At 38.5% G+C, this 17,486-nt stretch overlaps 1 protein-coding gene across 1 annotated transcript in view; it reads right to left on the reverse strand.

Annotated features, from left to right (window-relative positions):
• Positions 1 to 2,588: 2,588 nt before the first annotated feature.
• hacd2 (3-hydroxyacyl-CoA dehydratase 2) overlaps positions 2,589 to 17,486 on the reverse strand; it is a 37,612-nt gene continuing 22,714 nt past the window's right edge. The window contains exons 6-7 of the mRNA XM_030125725.1: positions 14,133 to 14,311; positions 2,589 to 3,363 (exon numbers count right to left, since the gene is read on the reverse strand). Coding sequence (XP_029981585.1) covers positions 3,281 to 3,363; positions 14,133 to 14,311 — 262 coding nt within the window. The 3' untranslated portion in view covers positions 2,589 to 3,280. The remainder of the gene's footprint in view (positions 3,364 to 14,132; positions 14,312 to 17,486) is intronic.

Here is a 17,486-nt window from a genome sequence, read left to right on the forward strand (position 1 = left end):
TGAAAATATCAGTCGAGTGAAAGTTGCAAAGTATTTTGCTTTCAGTGTGGACCCCACACCAGATATTCCACATCTGGACCAGCTGACTTTCATTCTGTGCTATGTATCGCCAGAGGGCTGTATAGAAGAGCACTTTGTAAAGTTCCTCCCCATTGAAAGCCATACAGGAGAAGCACTTTATCTCCATGTCACTGTCCATGGTGCTGTGTGTGTTTGTGTGAGCTGGGGGGGGTTGTGTTTACACCTATGTGCAGGTGCATGGGTTCTCAGGCTTTATAGTTTGATCTGTTGCTGCTGTTAAATAATTGTTTTTCCTGACAGTTGATGGTTGGTGACAATAATTTTTATCATGAAGTCAAACTTCCATCCATCTTGGTTACAATCTACTCGCTGTTGTAGATTACCAAGATATTATATTTTATAATGAGGCTTGGTAATTTTGAAGGATGGGACAGGGGGGCCTACAACACCTCCCTCAGCCCCGGGGCCTACCATTAGGTTAAGGTGGCCCTGCTCACTGGGGGTGGGGGGTGCGCTCCATGATTGTTGGTCGGAGAGGAGCGGGTCTGGGGGGGTATGCACGTGCTCCGTGAATGTTGGGCGGGGCGAGGCGGGGGTTAGGGCCACGTTGTCGCTATACTCTTCCTCAAACTCCATACTCAGCCATAGGGGATAGTATGGATGCAAGTGATTATTCCAAGAACGACCGGCTTCCGCGACTCGCCAGACGGCCACTTCCTTCACACTGCGGGTTCGAGTTTTAGGCTGGAGGACCTCCAGCGGAGAGGTTTTCCTCACCGCGTCTTTTTTGCAAGCGAGACCAAGTTCTCCCCAGGGCTTCGCAAGACGGAGCCGCCCGCGGTTCCGCATACTCCCGGTCCTGCTCTTAAAAATCGATCTCATCCACTATTAATTGATTACGCAAAATTATAATGAGATCGATCTAAGATTGATTAAATCGATTTTTATACCCAGCCCTAACTGAAAGCATACTATTTCTGGAATTATTTTACACATTTCCCTTCACCCAAATACTACATCATCTACTTCAGGTATATGTATAAACCATCAAAACAATGACAAAACCTAACACAACTCACAATACTCATGAAATCTGTGAAGTTTAACTTAAAGGTTCAGTGCATAATATTTAGTGACATCTACTGGTGATGTTAGACTGAACACCACCTCACCCTCCCCTTTGGTGGCCACACAAATGAAAGTAGAAGTTCTTTGTTGAAGTCAGTAGGTGGGTTTCCAAGAAGGTATTTTAATGCAGTTTGAGTTTTGGATTGGAAAATGTTCATGGAGACAGCAAAATAAAAAAAAAAAAAATAAAAGTTTGTACACTCAATTGAGGTGTTTTTTAAAAAGAGATCATGTGTATAATGGAAAATGTTAACACTTCTTTTAAATAAGTTCTGATGTTATGTAAAGCTATGGTATATTTTTTCAATTTTTGTCTTAGTTGGAAATGAGTGTCTTTTCATTGAGGCATCCCGATCAAACCTTTCTCTAAACTCCTCCCTTACTCTGTCAAGATTGTTGTTTGTTCAGTGTACCTTTACACAATGAATTCTCTCTGAGCAGGATAAGTTGCTAACCAACCATACCGAATTTGCAGTTTGAGTATTGGATAGGTAAGAAAGTGAAATGTTTGTCAACAGCTGTTAGCTTCTTAGGGAACAAATGCAAAATGATAATTGAGAGATCAATACATCTTTCACCAACAAAACCTCACGAGTGCACACCATTGATATAATGTTATGCACAGAATTTGAATTTGTTAGTTGCTCTGCCAGTTGTGAGCAAAATATTTTCATTCATATGGATGCCAAGAGCATCCAAGTGCTAAACTTGGAAGAAATGAACCCATGACATGCTTTACAAAGATCCACATTTCTCCTTGACCATGGAACCAAATTAAATGTGGTTTTCTGTAAGAAGTAGGTAACAAGTTATAGTTTAATACCCTGAAAAAGCATTTAGATTAATTATTTTGAAAAGTATCAATGCAGGAAGTCTGATTTTCCTTTTTTTTTGGAACATACGTTAGTTTATTTGCTTCATCCTGTTTACAGGAAAAAATCATATTACTCAGATTTCTTTTAGTGTGATTTTTCAGAAGTTCACTTAGAATTTGCCTGATATTTTATGGAAATGGGGCTACTGTTTGTTCTGTCCAATCAGAGATTTGTAATAAAGGGGATAATGACTCTGGTCCCCATTAAAATGTAAAAGGTGATGGTAATGCACCTTAACACTGGACGCCACCTCCTATAAAATGGAAAAAGGAGAAAGGCAGAACAATATGGCGGACTTTGTAGATGGGAACTGCTCCCACTGTAGATCTAAACGACTCATTCTGAGTTATGAAAACACCATACTTCTCATTTTTGTTCCATTCGATACTAATCAAAACATAATTATGAACATTAGCTCCTATTTCTGTTATTAGATCCTTCTAAATCTTACATCCTGGACCTTCAAAATGCATATCAAACCACTACAAATGCACCTGAGGAAAAAAAAGGTCAAGCAGACACTGAAACTAACGCAAAAGAAAAACAGAAAGAAAGCCATGCAAATACAGAATGAAAAAAGGTTTATTGAACTAAGTAAGGAATGTTATCAACCTCTGAGTGTAATGGATGAAAGAACACAAAAAGACACTTCAAAAATCTGGACCACAGTTTGCACCAATGAACACAACCTAGTTTCAATTCTATAGCCATCTTCACGTTATTCTTTCTACACTGCAGTAAAAGGAAAGAGAATGTTTCTAACTAGAGGCCTATAACTGCGGATCAGCATGGTGAGGAATCTACTGGGGATGTTCTACTTGGTGTTGTTTAGTAAAAGGAGGTTGTTGATTGTATCAGTGCATCTTTCCAGTCAATGCACTGCTGTGTCGGAGTTCTGCTCACCACTCACACTGCAGCTCCATAAACCAAAATACAAGGTTTTTTTTGTTTATTCTGTTTGTTTTTTTTGTTTTTTGTTTTTTTACAGTTGCGGCCAAAGAAACTGCAGATTGTTCATAAATAAAACAATAACAACAACAAAAAAAGACAGTTTGTGGAGGTTTTGTGAGCATCTATAATCACCCAGACAACAGCTGGAAAAGGAAGTTAACTGGGATCAATTTGCCGGTGCAGTTCTGGCAGTTTGAGAACTGGTCGGGCTTTTGTGTTTACGCTAAGCAGACGTTGTTGTTGTTGAGTTGGAAATGCTCTCTCTTCTTTTGGCTGGTTGCTCTGCGTCTGAATGTTTGACCAGCTCACTCCACTTTGCTGTAGTCCTCTGCGTGGCCTAGAACCTTCTTCCTCTGACGGATCATGTGGAAGTAGAGCTGGGGGAACACTGGAGGGGTGATAACAACAAGGACAACATCAGACCAGCCTGTTTTCTCAGCTGGCTTTTCACTGACACATCGGTTATTAAATATTAAATGTGGGGTGCGAGATGTTTTCCTGGAGCATTTTTTACTATGTTGCTTAAAATCCCCTTCACACCCCAATTACAACCAATTAATTAAATGCTCTAACTCAAAAATACAAAAATGTTGACACCTGTGGAACAGACAGGATTGAAAAAACACCATCCAATCATTTTAAGCGCCCAATCGAAATGATTGAACGGTGATATGTCATAAAACTCAACTGCCATTTGTCCCTCCCCCTCCCCCCTCTGCGCATACCCCTCTTTGTGCATGAATCGAGCATTCTCAGAGGTTTGGAGCACTTGTACAGGAAACAAAGCCTGAGCCAGAGCTTGGTTATATTAGCTATATTAGAATGGAAAGTTCACCGGCAAACTGTTTTGTCACTAACATAAATCCCTAGGAAATGTAACGTTAGCCAGATAGGTATGAACGGGGGCTATTCTGTAAGAGCAGGGGTGTTGGAGGAGACTGAATGAGGTATGCATGGATCGGGGCCAGGGCTGCCGGAGCCGGGTGAATTGTTGCTGTGCAGTGCTCGTGAACCTTCGAGAACAAGCATTGCGCGTGCCAGTACTCTGGAGGCGTGGCTTTGGGGGGATGTCTAAAGAAAGGGGTTTGGACTTTTGAATTGAGTATTTTCAAAATGTAGCTTGCTTGAACCGTTTTTCTAAGATCTCATACCCCACCTTTAATTAATAAAGACATATAGCATTGGGATTAAACACACTGCCTGGCCAAAAAAAAAGTTGCACATGCAATATTTGACTGCACCACCTTTGGTTTTGATAACAGGAGACATTCACTGTGACATCTTTTTTGCCACATAATGCTTATGTCATGTCACAATAAGGTTAATAATATTTTTTCCATCCATAGTTGCATTAATTTTGATTATTGATGATGGAGAATCGGACCACTGCATCAAGTCTTCATCACATCTTAATTTAGAGTCTGGACTTTATGGAGGCTAATCTGTCTCATTCTCCCTGAACCCTTCTGTCACAAGCCTGATGATACTGATCAGTCCTGGTATTGTCCAGGCTTTATGACATTAACCCTTAGGGGTCTGAGCCTATTTTGGCCATTTTTGAGTACTTTTGATTTTGCCTTTATATACTACATAAAGAAATGTTTATTATACCCATGTTGGGTATCTTTTTTTTTCAGCACAACTTCATCTATCTCATCTGCCTATTATTTTTTTCACTTTAACCTACTATGTCAACACAAAAGGCCAAAAGACACACAAAAAATATAAAATCCGATTTGAAAAATGTATATAATTTATTGCATAAATAACACAAAGATGCTTAACGAACCTTTTCAAAGACTTTAAAAGTTAATGTTGGTTCCAAATATTAGGTCTATAAAATTAAAATTGTAATGAATTAAATCTATACTCAAATATTTGACATAAAAGCATATCTTTACATAGGCGTTTTCTCCGGTTTTCTGATTCAGGTGGGGGTCATTCACACCCTTACCTGTAATGCTAATGCAGTCATGGATGAAAATCAGCAGATTCAGCCAGTTTTTTTTTTATGTTTTGAAAAAGGACAAAAAACGACAAAGATATGGTCAGAAATACAACACACCCCCACCTCATTTTCATACTTTTATTCATGTTTGTTTGCTCCGAGTTCCAACTGTCATATCTCTGGTTGTATTTGCTCTATCAACATCAAATAAAAAATGGGAGAGTGTTTCAAGTCTGCACTTTTGAATGCAATTCTCTCCAGTGGTCTATGTGACTGACTTCTGACACTATGACATGTTGAATATGTCATGTAATTCAGTCACAGGGCCATGACCATGGACCCTTAAGGGTTAAAGACATGAGAGGACACTTACTGCGTCAGAGTTAAATGAACAGCCTAGACAAAAAAAGGAACTGTCTGGATTTAACGAAACAAATAGTTCAGATCCTTCCATGGGTAAGTACTGCAGTGGTTAATAATGTTTCAGCTGGAACAGGTTATTGAACTCTGACTGATGCAGTAAGTAGCCTCTCATGTATTTAATGTCAAAAAGATTGGACAATGCAACTATGGATGGAAAAAATTATTATGAAACTTACTGTGACACTACATAAGCATTATATGGCAAAAAAAGATGTCACAGTATTCGCTTTTCAATTGACCCTCAAACTGCGCCAATTTAACTTGCGCAAAAAATGTACCTAATGGAAAAATGACAATTTTGCCAAAACTCTTGTTTTTCAATGAAAAGTTTTTGTGCTGCCAAGAGGTGGTTTTTTGGGTGTAATGCAATTGGTACATCATGCAAAACTGCAATGGAAAGACCTTTTCCACAACTAGAGTCACTTGAATAAAAAAAAAAAAAAAAAAAAAAAACAGATGTTGATGGACGTTACCACAAGCAAAGAAGAAGAGTTTTAAAGGAAACATGGCGCGGTATGTGCGGACACACCAGGAAACTGGATCATTTTTTAATTTTGTACGGGATACCGGGGTAATATGTAATAATAATGAATATATCTGTAAATCAATACAATATTTATGTTCGTTGCCATGTTTATGGAATAACTTCTCATATCATCTCATGATAATAAACAAATCATCGCATTTGTGATTTAATGGAAGAACTGACATTACGCACTTCTGTTTTTTCGACATTTAGTAAATATTGGTAAAGTTTTACACATATGTCCAATGGAAAAGCGACAGTGAATGTCTCCTGTAATCAAAACCAAAAGGTGGTGCAGTAGAAAATTGCATGTGTGACTTCTTTTTAGCCTGACAATGTATGCACACTCATGCTGTTTAGAACTGGTTTGAACAGATTTAATCTCCCCACTTTATGAGCCATAAACAAGCTGAAAAAGTTTATAAGCTTTTTGTTTTTTTTGAAATGGATTGCCAGTTGTCAGAGGGAAATATACAGCAATAATATAAAATGTGAAATTGTTCTCCTATTTGAAATAAGAACAGCTGATCCGAGTAAAGCCATGGGAAATGTAGGGGAGGTACCACAGTTGTAAAAGACCAAAGATGAAAATGACAAAATAAAACTGGCATGACATGACAGACGTAACATGACAAAAACTAAGCATAAGATGCAAAAAGATCAAAACTTAAAGGTAGTGACAAGATGAAAATGAAAGAAAAGACAAAGACAAAAGTTATGTAAAAGATGAAATGATGTTAAAGACACAACAAGACAAAAACGATGTAAAGGACATGACAAGATGAACCCAACATGAAAGACATAAGAAGATGTAAATTATATAAAAAATGTAATAAAAAAATAATGAAGTAAAAGATACAACAATAAGAAAATGACACAAAAGCCGGTCTGATGGAAAAGATGCAAAAAGACAAAAACAGCATCAAGGACAGAAGATGAAAACCATATAAAAGACAGAAGACACAAAAGATGAATAAAAGAAAAACAAATGAGAATGAGAAAAAAAAGATTCAACAAGTTAAAAACAACATAAATATGTAATTTTAAAGAAGTCATAAACAAGGTGACACCATTTGCACATTAGCAATTCCATGCCATATGTTGTATGTTTGGCCCCTGAACGGACAGCAAATTACTCTTTTGGGCCTTGAGCTGAAAACATTTGGTAATCTCTGATCTAAAACATAGAGCATGTTTTAATTTTCTGATGTAACACTATCTGTCCTTTCAAAAACCTGTACCTTTAACTGACTTGAGCTGACACAGCCTGGTTTCCTTTGTTAGGTCATTTCAGACCAACAGCACTGCCGGAGGGTCTCAGACTGTGCACAAGTTTACAAGGAGATAAATAGTCTAAAATCTGATCTGGACCCAGGACATGAGGAGTTTTAAAAACAACAGATCTTTTTTTTAAATTCAACCTTGAAACAAACAGGGAGTGAAAGCAGTGGTATAGAGTTCATATCTCTTAGTGCTGTAGAGTTCTGTACAGTTCGCAAATGTTTTAAACAAAGAACCCATTTTACAGGAACCAACAAAAATGGTTTACTAGTACTACAAAAAAAAAAAAAAAAAAAAGAAGAAAGTTCATTAAATTGTACCTGTACTGGTCATGCTTACAACATTAATTGTGCTTTTTGTATTACTTATAAACAACAGAGGCACAAATTCAGTAAAAAAAACACCGTAAATGCACCACGCTGGACCTTTTTATTCCATGAATTATGTGCATGGGCAGAACCTATGGGCAGCAGCAAATTCAGTAAAAAAACACCGTAAATGCACCACACTGGACCTTTTTATTCCGTGAATTACGTGCGTGGGCAGAACCTATGGGGAGCAGCCACTGCTGGACGTAAGTGCCGTACCATTGTTGTTTCTGGGTGAGTGCGAGTAAAAGCACATGTCAGCGCTTGTTGTTTGTGCAGTTGTAACGTTTGCATTCCACCATTGTCCTAGAGACGTGACCCAGCACGGGACGATGATGTGTCATCTTAGACAAGTGTCTTCTGCACTGGGTCAGTGACCAGTCCATCACAGCCCAGGTAATTGGGAATAGCAACGAGGCTTATGCTGTTGGGGGTCGGCAGCAAGGGTATATCCCCGAAATCCTCTGCTATATATAAATCTATCTACAATAATTGTTAACCAATTTTTTCTCAAAAACTCCACCTAGTGAATGAAAACACCATATGAACTCTGGATGGTTGCACGAAAATGGACATTTGTAAAACAATCAATATAAACCAAATTTTACCTCAATCTGCTATTATTGCTAGATTTATACCCAAAAAACTGATTTTCAACTAAAGCGCCTCCATTTGGATGACTTATAGAATCAGAATCAGTTTATTTGCCATTTGCAGAAAAACTGTATTGGAAAACGAGTTGCAAGAGCTCAGCATAAAAATACAAGACAGTACAAGGTAAAAAAACTATGAAAAATTACATGAAAGAGTAATAAAAAGACAGGTGCCCCCGAAGATCAACCGACACTCACTTGGACAAAGTGCATGAATATAAAGTGCGTAATTTATACACAAATACAAAAATAAAACATACACCATACACTGTTAAGTATGTGATATGGAGTTGTTAAGACTACGCACAGCACTGGGAAAGAAACTGTTGGCAGACCAAGAGGTAGAATATTTGACAGAACATTAGCGCATCTGAACCATGTGGACAGGTCCTCACATACCTGAAGCCAAAACCTCTGGACAGGTGCACATTGCCACAAGGCATGTACGTAGTTATCAACAGAGTTATCTGTGCACTGTGAGCAGATGTGTGAGTGTGTGAGACCCATCTTGAACATCCTTTGTCCTGTATAATGAATTCTGTGAAGAATTTTGAACTGAATTAGTTGTAAATTCGAGTTTTTAGTCATTTTAAATGTATTTGAACATATTTGTGACCATGAGTTTTGATCAAACTCACTGGATAAATCTGTCTCCCATTTTGAGGTCGGTAGGTAGATTAAGTCGTCTGTTTCAGCATTAAGCCTATATATTTCGGATAGTAGCTTTGGGGTGCGGAGGTTCAAAAATTCTTCCACCTTGATTGGTAGTTGCAGGTTTAACTGGTTAGGGGTATATTTCTTACCTATAATAGATTTGATTTGGTGATATTCAAAAAATTTGGTGCTGCTAATCCCATGTTGCGAAGTAAGCGTGTCAAATGGTACAAAGTTTCCATCCACTATGATATTTTCTAAATATGTTATTCCTTTGTTCTTCCATTGAGTAAAGTTTATAATTCTTTTATTTTGCAGGATGTCAGGATTGTTCCAGATGGGTGTCTGCTTACATGGAATGAGTGAACATTTGTTTATTTTAAGAAATTCCCACCAGGCTGTCAGAGTGGAGCTGATGTTCACACTTTTATAACATTTATGATGCTTAATGGTTGAACTAATGAATGGTAAGTCAGAGATTGCTAGATCATCACACATTGCTTGCTCTATATCTAGCCATGGCTCATCTAGATAACTAGGTTTGAGCCATTTGGAGATATACTGCAGCTTATTGGCTTGGAAATATTGGCCAAAGTTGAGAAGGTCTAAACCGCCCCTGTCTTTGGTCTGTTGTAATGTATTTAGACTTATATGTGATGGTTTGTTTTCCCAAAGGAATTTAGATACATGTGAGTCCAGTGACTTAAACCAATTAGAGGATGGTTTGATGGGTATCATGGAAAATGAATAGTTAATTTTAGGTAAAATCATCATTTTGATGGTGGCAACCTGATAACTGTTAGTTATCAAGGACTAATAAATCCAACCAAATCTGTCCTAGTTATTGCATTCACAACAAGGATATCCGGCGGTGGCAGCGTTTGGGGTAAAACCATTACGTACTGTAAATATAATGAGTCTCTGCGTCACTACCAGTGCTGGAACAGCCTGTGAAGAAGGCAGTATGTTGCCAATCATGACTGATTGATGGAGCATCGACTTAATACTCATGTGTACTTGACAACAGGCTATTATGTAAGTTGTCAGGTGGAACCGCTAGTATTATATGTGATCTTTTGAAATAGCTAGCAATGAAAATACCCTACAGGTACCCTTTAATGTGTTTCATGTTATAAATTGACGTCACTTTGCAGTGAGCAAAATGACACACTTTCTCAATATCATACTGGAAATACTGTGTGCTGTAATTCTTATAATGCAATGAAGCTTCTGGACTGTGACTGGTAAGACTGTGTGTTTCTACAGTAAGTGGGTAGGTTAACAAGACACCAACAGGATGACGCAAGTGTTAAACTGGAGGTAATAACAGTAACAATCAGGCTAAGGTGAAGAGTCAGGAATATATGTGGAACCAATTAAAACCATGTACAGACATTCAGTGAGAGGTAACTGCACATCAAAATAATATAAATACACTATTTTCTTTTGTTCAGACAAGGTATAGTTTTTAGATGTTACCTGCTTGACAGTTTCGACTGTGACTCCAGTCTTCCTCAGAAGCGTCATCTGACGTGCTGCTGACGTGTCATTTATCAGCTGGTCAGCTTGACGGACCAATCAGAGCCCATCGAGCCGACCGCGCCTCCTCCGCCTTGGGTGGTCTCTGGAGGAGGGAATCCCAGGTGTGCAAGAGGGTGTATGCCCCCTCGTCCCGGTTGATGGTGCCGCTAGCCCGCTTCCTGATCTCTATTGCCTCCTTGATCCAACATTTGAGTTTGTTTGTCTCAGATGTTATGATTGTCCCCTTATCCCAGTCCATGATGTGGTTGTGTCTCCTGCAGTGGTCTGTGATGGCTGATTTTAGGTTCTCCTGTTCTGCTTTTTCCTTTTGAGTCCGTGTGAATCTCCCTGCTGTCAAAAACAAAATATACAGACAGAAAGAAGGCTTCGCTATGGGAGACCCACTATCTGTAATAATGAGCAGTTTTTTCATGGAGGACCTGGAAACCAAAGCCATCCACACAGCACCCACCCACTGCAAACCATCACTTTGGAAGAGATACGTTGATGACATCCTGGAAAAAATAAAAACCAGACACACACAAGAACTTACAGACCACTTAAAAAGCATTGACAAAACTGGTAACATACAATTCACCCACGAAGAAGAAACAAACCAGACCATATCATTCCTGGACATGAACATCCACCACAGAGAAGAAGGCAGTATTAAAATCCCAGTATACGGAAAACCCACTCACACCGACCAGTACCTCCTCTGGACATCAGAACACCCAACAGCGCACAAACCCTCAGTTGTCAGAACACTTTATGAACAGACCACCATCATAACTGATGAACAAGACAGACAGGAGGAGGAAAAACATATTCAACATGCACTTACACTCTGTCAATATCCCAAATGGGCCATCAACAAAGGCAAACAACAAGTCAAAAACAAAGAAAAGAAGAGCAAAGACAAAAAACCAAAACACACAAAAAAGACCGACGACAAACCAAAAGATTTCATAACTATACCATACATCCGGGGGATAACAGAACCAATACAGAGGGTCATGAAAAAACACCACATCAACATGGTCATAAAACCACACACAAAACTCCATCAACTACTCGTACACCCCAAGGACAAAATAGCACCGGACCAAAAGTGCAACATCATTTACGAGATACCATGCAAATCATGTAACAAAACATACATCGGGGAAACAGGACGATCTTTCAACACAAGGAAAAAAGAACACCAAAAAGAATGCGAAAAGGAGACAGCGGGGAGATTCACACGGACTCAAAAGGAAAAAGCAGAACAGGAGAACCTAAAATCAGCCATCACAGACCACTGTAGGAGACACAACCACATCATGGACTGGGATAAGGGGACAATCGTAACATCTGAGACAAACAAACTCAAATGTTGGATCAAGGAGGCAATAGAGATCAGGAAGCGGGCTAGTGGCACCATCAACTGGGACGAGGGGGCATACACCCTCAACGCACACCTGGGATTCCCTCCTCCAGAGACCATCCAAGGCGGAGGAGGCGCGGCCGGCTCGATGGGCTCTAATTGGTCTGTCGAGCTGACCAGCTGATAAATGACACGTCAGCAGCACAACGGATGACGCTTCTGAGGAAGACTGGAGTCACAGTCGAAACTGTCAAGCAGGTAACATCTAAAAACTATACCTTGTCTGAACAAAAGAAAATAGTATATTTACATAAAGAGAAGGCAAAATGAATGTCTTTAGCCACATCAAAATAATGCCTGATAGGGACAGGTTTGTGACAGGTTTCAGGTGTGAGTGTGAGTCAGAGAGGAAGTGAAACATCGACAGCTCCTGTGTTTGAAACAGAGACACAAGAACACATATGATTACATCACCTGGAACAGACCGAAAAAAGACTGGTAAAGTCCAGAGGTAGGTTCTCTCCCTTTTTCTAAAACTAAACCCCACTGACCAATTCATGTGTGGATGTAGAGGACTGGATGTCTCCTTGTGCTTTTTTTAAAACTTGATTCATGTTTATAAATTATTTAAATGCACCTGGTTGTGCATGTTATGATGATCCTGATGAAGACCACAGCTGAAACGTGTCAGTCAAGCTTTAAAAGGAGTGATACTTTTCTTTTTTTTTTTTTTTTTTTAAATGGAATTATGCATTTTAAAACATTTCCCTGTGGTCTACATAAACTGTAAATGCTATGCTTGGGTCTGAATTCTTCATTAATTCAACTCCACAGGTCCATCTTCAACCCTTTTAATTCAACCAACTAATGACACTAGAAGGGGGTTTTGAGCGCTGGCTCTTTAAATGCAAATGAGTCACCACCTCCTGGTTGTTGGCTGTGCTACTCTGTCACGTTCAACCAACAACTGAAGATTTTAGGTAATCAGCTCGAAGTTTGGACCAATTTTCAGTTTTTACTACAACCGCTGCTGCTGACAAACAATTATGTTGTATTCTGAGAAATGTTAATCGGAAGTGTTGACCTCATATGTGCAAATGTTGTGACGTAACTAGTTATAGACGTAACAAATTAAGCAGGAATCAAAACGGGTTGTAGAAATCCACTCGATTTTTGCAAAAATGAATACTAAGACAGCTTTGCAGCATCTGGAGGGTTCAAATTCAAAATTTTTGAACTATTAGGGTCCAAATACACAGATAAATGTACCAAAGACTAATAGAGGTGGGTTTAGCAAAATATGACCCCTTTAATAAAGTTGTTGTATCCAAAACTGCTGCTGCAGTTCTTGACCTGCTCTAAGCAATTTCAAGACTTGTTAGGATTTTTAAGATTACACTTCAGGTTTGTGAACCTCTCTTAGCACAAAACAACCTCTAAAAAAACCCTTAAAAAAGAAAAACATTTTTTAACAGCATTACAACCAAATTTTTAAGAAAAAAACAGCCTCTACCAACCAAAGTGCCAAGTAGTTAGTGCAACCTCTCCTTGCCCATAACATATTTGTAACTCTTTTGTTTAGACAATATGAGATTGAATGAATTAATGTTGTGGTGTTTTACACTAGTTTTCGTAACACATTTTGAACATTTCTTATAATTAATCTATGTTTTGCCACAGGGATGGATGTCACCCTCAATACTAAATTTAGACTGTAGGAGTTAGTTCTGATTCATAGTTCTCTGCTGCTATTTATTTACACATAATATTGTGGTCGACTGTACATACTCTCTTTACTTTTTTTTTTTTTTAAACATATAATAATAATAATAATAATAATAATAATAATAATAATACTTACATAGTGCTCTTTTGGACACTCAAAAATGCTTCACAAACAAAACAAAGCAAAAGGACAAAGGGGCTCAAGAAAATAAAAGTTAGTAGTAGTGATATGAAGTTTTGTATTGAGTCTGAGTTCCTGATGTTTTCATATGTGTGTTCCATAGGGTGGGGGCGGCTGCAGCGAAAGCTCCGTTTGGGATATGCTGGACATACTCATATAGTGTGTTTTATATTGTGTGTGTGCTCATATTGCATTTATACTGTTTTTATTTATTATCTGAGTATTTAAGTCTGCACCTTCTTACCCAAAAACTGTCTAAATTTTGTTGACAATACACATTCTTGAATAATTTGTGTGTTTATAATGCTGTGCACATATCTCTTGTACTTTCTTACATCTGAAGTAGACAATGAAAAATAAATATATATCCTCATTCAAACCAAATAAAAATAACAAAGATAAAGGTGAACCATGACTTTTCCACAGTACTGTACATCTCTACTTGACTGTCAGAGACATTGAGACATCATACAAGAACAATATTTAAAAAATGATGTACTTAGTGACTTACGGGGAATATAGGAGAACATGATGAGGATGAGGAAGGTGTAGTAGTCAAAGGAGAAGTTGTACTTGTTGGGCAGGGTGACAGAGTACAGGCCCGTCTTCTGCACGTACGGCAGCGCTGCATAGATAGTCAGCAGTTCTCCGGTGACTCCCATTGGGTAGAGCACGATGAAAAAGGTGTACCTGAGGCAATACCCATGTTTCATTAGGGACTGATTTGGCAACAAGAGGGAGGGGCTATGAAGCTGAAGCCAAAAAAAAAAAAGTAAATAAAAAATTTAAATGATTTTTCTGCTGGAGTGAGGTCAATGAAGAACAGACACATTTTGACACAGTTTGCTTTTTAAATTGTAAAAGTTAATTGTAGAGGTAGAAATACAAGAAATTTCCCATCCTTTGACTCTTCCAACAGAACCCCAGTAAAAGAGACAGCACTTTGACTTTCTGTTTAAAGACAGATACTTGTTAGTTTGGATAGGTATTATAAATTTACCAGACATGGAAGGAAGGTTGTTCCATCTACACTTACTCCAAGTAAGAAAATAAAAATAAAAATATGAAAGGAAATCTGGCTCCCTACAAATGCTTCAACATTTTTAATCATAGAACTGTTTTATGAGGAAAAAGAGGAGAATGCTTGCAATTAAATGTTGCGACATACACTGAACTCCTTTTCTTCTACAGAGAAACAAAACATCAAAGGGAGAAAAAAGTTGACTTTAACTAGTACTCCAACCCCCGTCACACCGTCTTCTCTGATCTGATGTTTCCACACATACACACACATAACGCACACAATCAATTTTTCTTTTACCTTGCAGGGTGCCACTCAAAATTGAATACAAATATAGCTATGCTCTTATTTGCTACCTAGCAACACAGACTGGAGGGAGGGAGGCACTTAACGACGGTTGCCTTGGCTGGAGATGCAGAGGAGTCCCATTAGGCAGACAGAGCAGTGCAGATTTTCACAGAGGAAATAGCACAAAATATCCTGGAGGTTAGAGTTTTTCAAAACATAACGATACAGTAAAGGGCGCTTATTTGACTTAGAGTGACTTGTTACTGTGATACCAGGGCTTTTATGTGTTGCAGTAATTTATTTTTCATCATTACAGTATGTACAGAAGAACAGATCACACCAAAGGGGCAACAATCACAGCTCAGAAGAATGATTCGGAGACGAATCATCAGTGGTATTCTACTTGAAGAGATTCGCTCATTGGATTTGTCTTGGCTTAAAAATGACTCCTATTACAAAACACAATCTCACGCTGAAAAAAGAAAAAAAAAATCAAATCAACCATGGTTTCTAGGCCTTTTGGAGCTCTTTTTTTCCTTTTCACAGAATAAAAAAGATTTTTCTTGACAGGCAGCTCTGCTGGAGTTGTGGTTAAGCCACACTGATGAGACTGGAGGAGGCATGGAGGCACAAATGTCTGCCTGTAGATGTGTTGTGGAACTCCTTTAAATACTTAAACTACTTCTTTACATTCATCATTTAATGCTTGCCTCATGTTCCATATGATGTCTGTGTATGTGTATTTGCATGTGTATGTGTATATGCATATGTATGTGTATATGTATGTGTATGTGTACATGTACGTGTGTTGGCTCCCTGTTGGCAACCATGTTAATTGTTACCAGTGTTGGCCAGGATGCTCTGGTTAATGAAGATTTTTTTTAATCTCTATGAGATTAGTTAAATAAGGTTAAAAATGAAAAAAAAGACAGATTTTGTAAAACCAAATGTTTCATGAAATCTAATGGTGTTAAATAAGGTTAAAAATGAAAAAAAAAGAAAGATTTTGTAAAACCAAATGTTTCATGAAGTCTAATGGTGTACATTGCTACATTAGTTAGCTAATTTACATACGGTTATAGTATTGATTAAAAAACAAAAAAAACATATTTTTGACAAATATCTGTCTTCATAACTTAGCCATGGAAGGACATGTTACCACTTTACATACTGTAAAAAATAGGAAATCAACATGTAATATAGAAGGAGAATATGGCTTTCTGTGAATGTTCATCAGTGGTGATTTCTCATAGACTGCAAGGGAAGCTCGGCTTCCCCTAAAATTAGGAAAATTAAATGGTTAAATATGTACGGTTGTGTTGACATTTCATTGACTACAAATGTGTTTGAACGCATTCATCTCAACGACGAGTTCGTTCAGAATCAGCTTTATTACAAATCAGCGGACTCGATGTTGTTAACTTCTCTTATATTCCCCTTGTGCTGTTTTCTCATATGATCTGTGGTCAATGCATTTGCCTGTAGATGCTCGGCATCCATGCACTTCAATAGGACTGAGTGGAACAGTTTTTTTCATTGCCTCAAAACTGGACAGTGATTGGATAAATGCCACGATGTTGTCCTGCCCGCGGACACCCAGCGTCTCTGGGGGTGAATGGAGCTGTGGGCGGTCGGCTGGGCTGGACGCTGGGCTTCCACATGCTGATTGGAGGATCAGTTGAAAGGCTGGCTCCCGTTTGATTGACAGCTATTTTGAGATACACCCCTTCACCTGACAGAGTTCAGTTTAATATCGTCGCGCATTCTGCTTGTGAAATCAAGAGAGAAACCACTACGAAATTACTTGTTCATTTCTTGCACTGTAAATAAAACACACTCATTGTACTTCCTTGTTTCAATTTAACAAAATTTCAGCGTTTTCTTGTTTACTTGGTACGATAAGGTCACTGACCATTTTCTTAAAAAGGAATGGAGGGCTGAATTTATGTTTAAGTAACTTGACCATTTTTTTAAGTAAGCTGACAATGAGCTTCCCCTCTCTGAAAGACGAGCAGCCTCCACTGATGTTCACACATCAGAATGTGAGAGCCAGTAATTTTTTGACACTGGGTCATTTTGTTACAAAGATGAAGGGCTCAGTTGGCAACATTCATGATAATAACTATGCACGTATTTCTATGTTCAGGTTTTATGTTTAATTTTCCACAAAAATCTCATCATTTACTCTTAAGGTCTTCATTGCTTCTCATTTCCTTGACAGCGACAACAGTGTCCCCCATTAGCAGACTCGGGTTTTTTCGGCATTTCCACACAGCCGCAGTGGCAAGAGGCAATGAAGCAATTTCCATGTTTGTTGCCACTCTGGCCATAATTCGGCTGCGTGGAAATGCCAAAAAAAAAAAAAAAACAAGCGAAGGTTTTGTTTACGTTTCGGTTTGGTATGTAAACAAATGAATTGTTTGTGGTGAGGTACACTTTGAAGTTGTTCACTGTGAGGGAAGTGATTCAGGTGCATAATCACGGAAAGACTAACAGATTCGTGACACTTAGGTTATCACTCGGGTTTTACAGATGTGATGAAAAATTGGTGACAAA

The sequence above is a fragment of the Sphaeramia orbicularis genome, chromosome 21, assembly GCF_902148855.1.
Source record: "Sphaeramia orbicularis chromosome 21, fSphaOr1.1, whole genome shotgun sequence".
Taxonomy (NCBI): Eukaryota; Metazoa; Chordata; class Actinopteri; order Kurtiformes; family Apogonidae; genus Sphaeramia; species Sphaeramia orbicularis.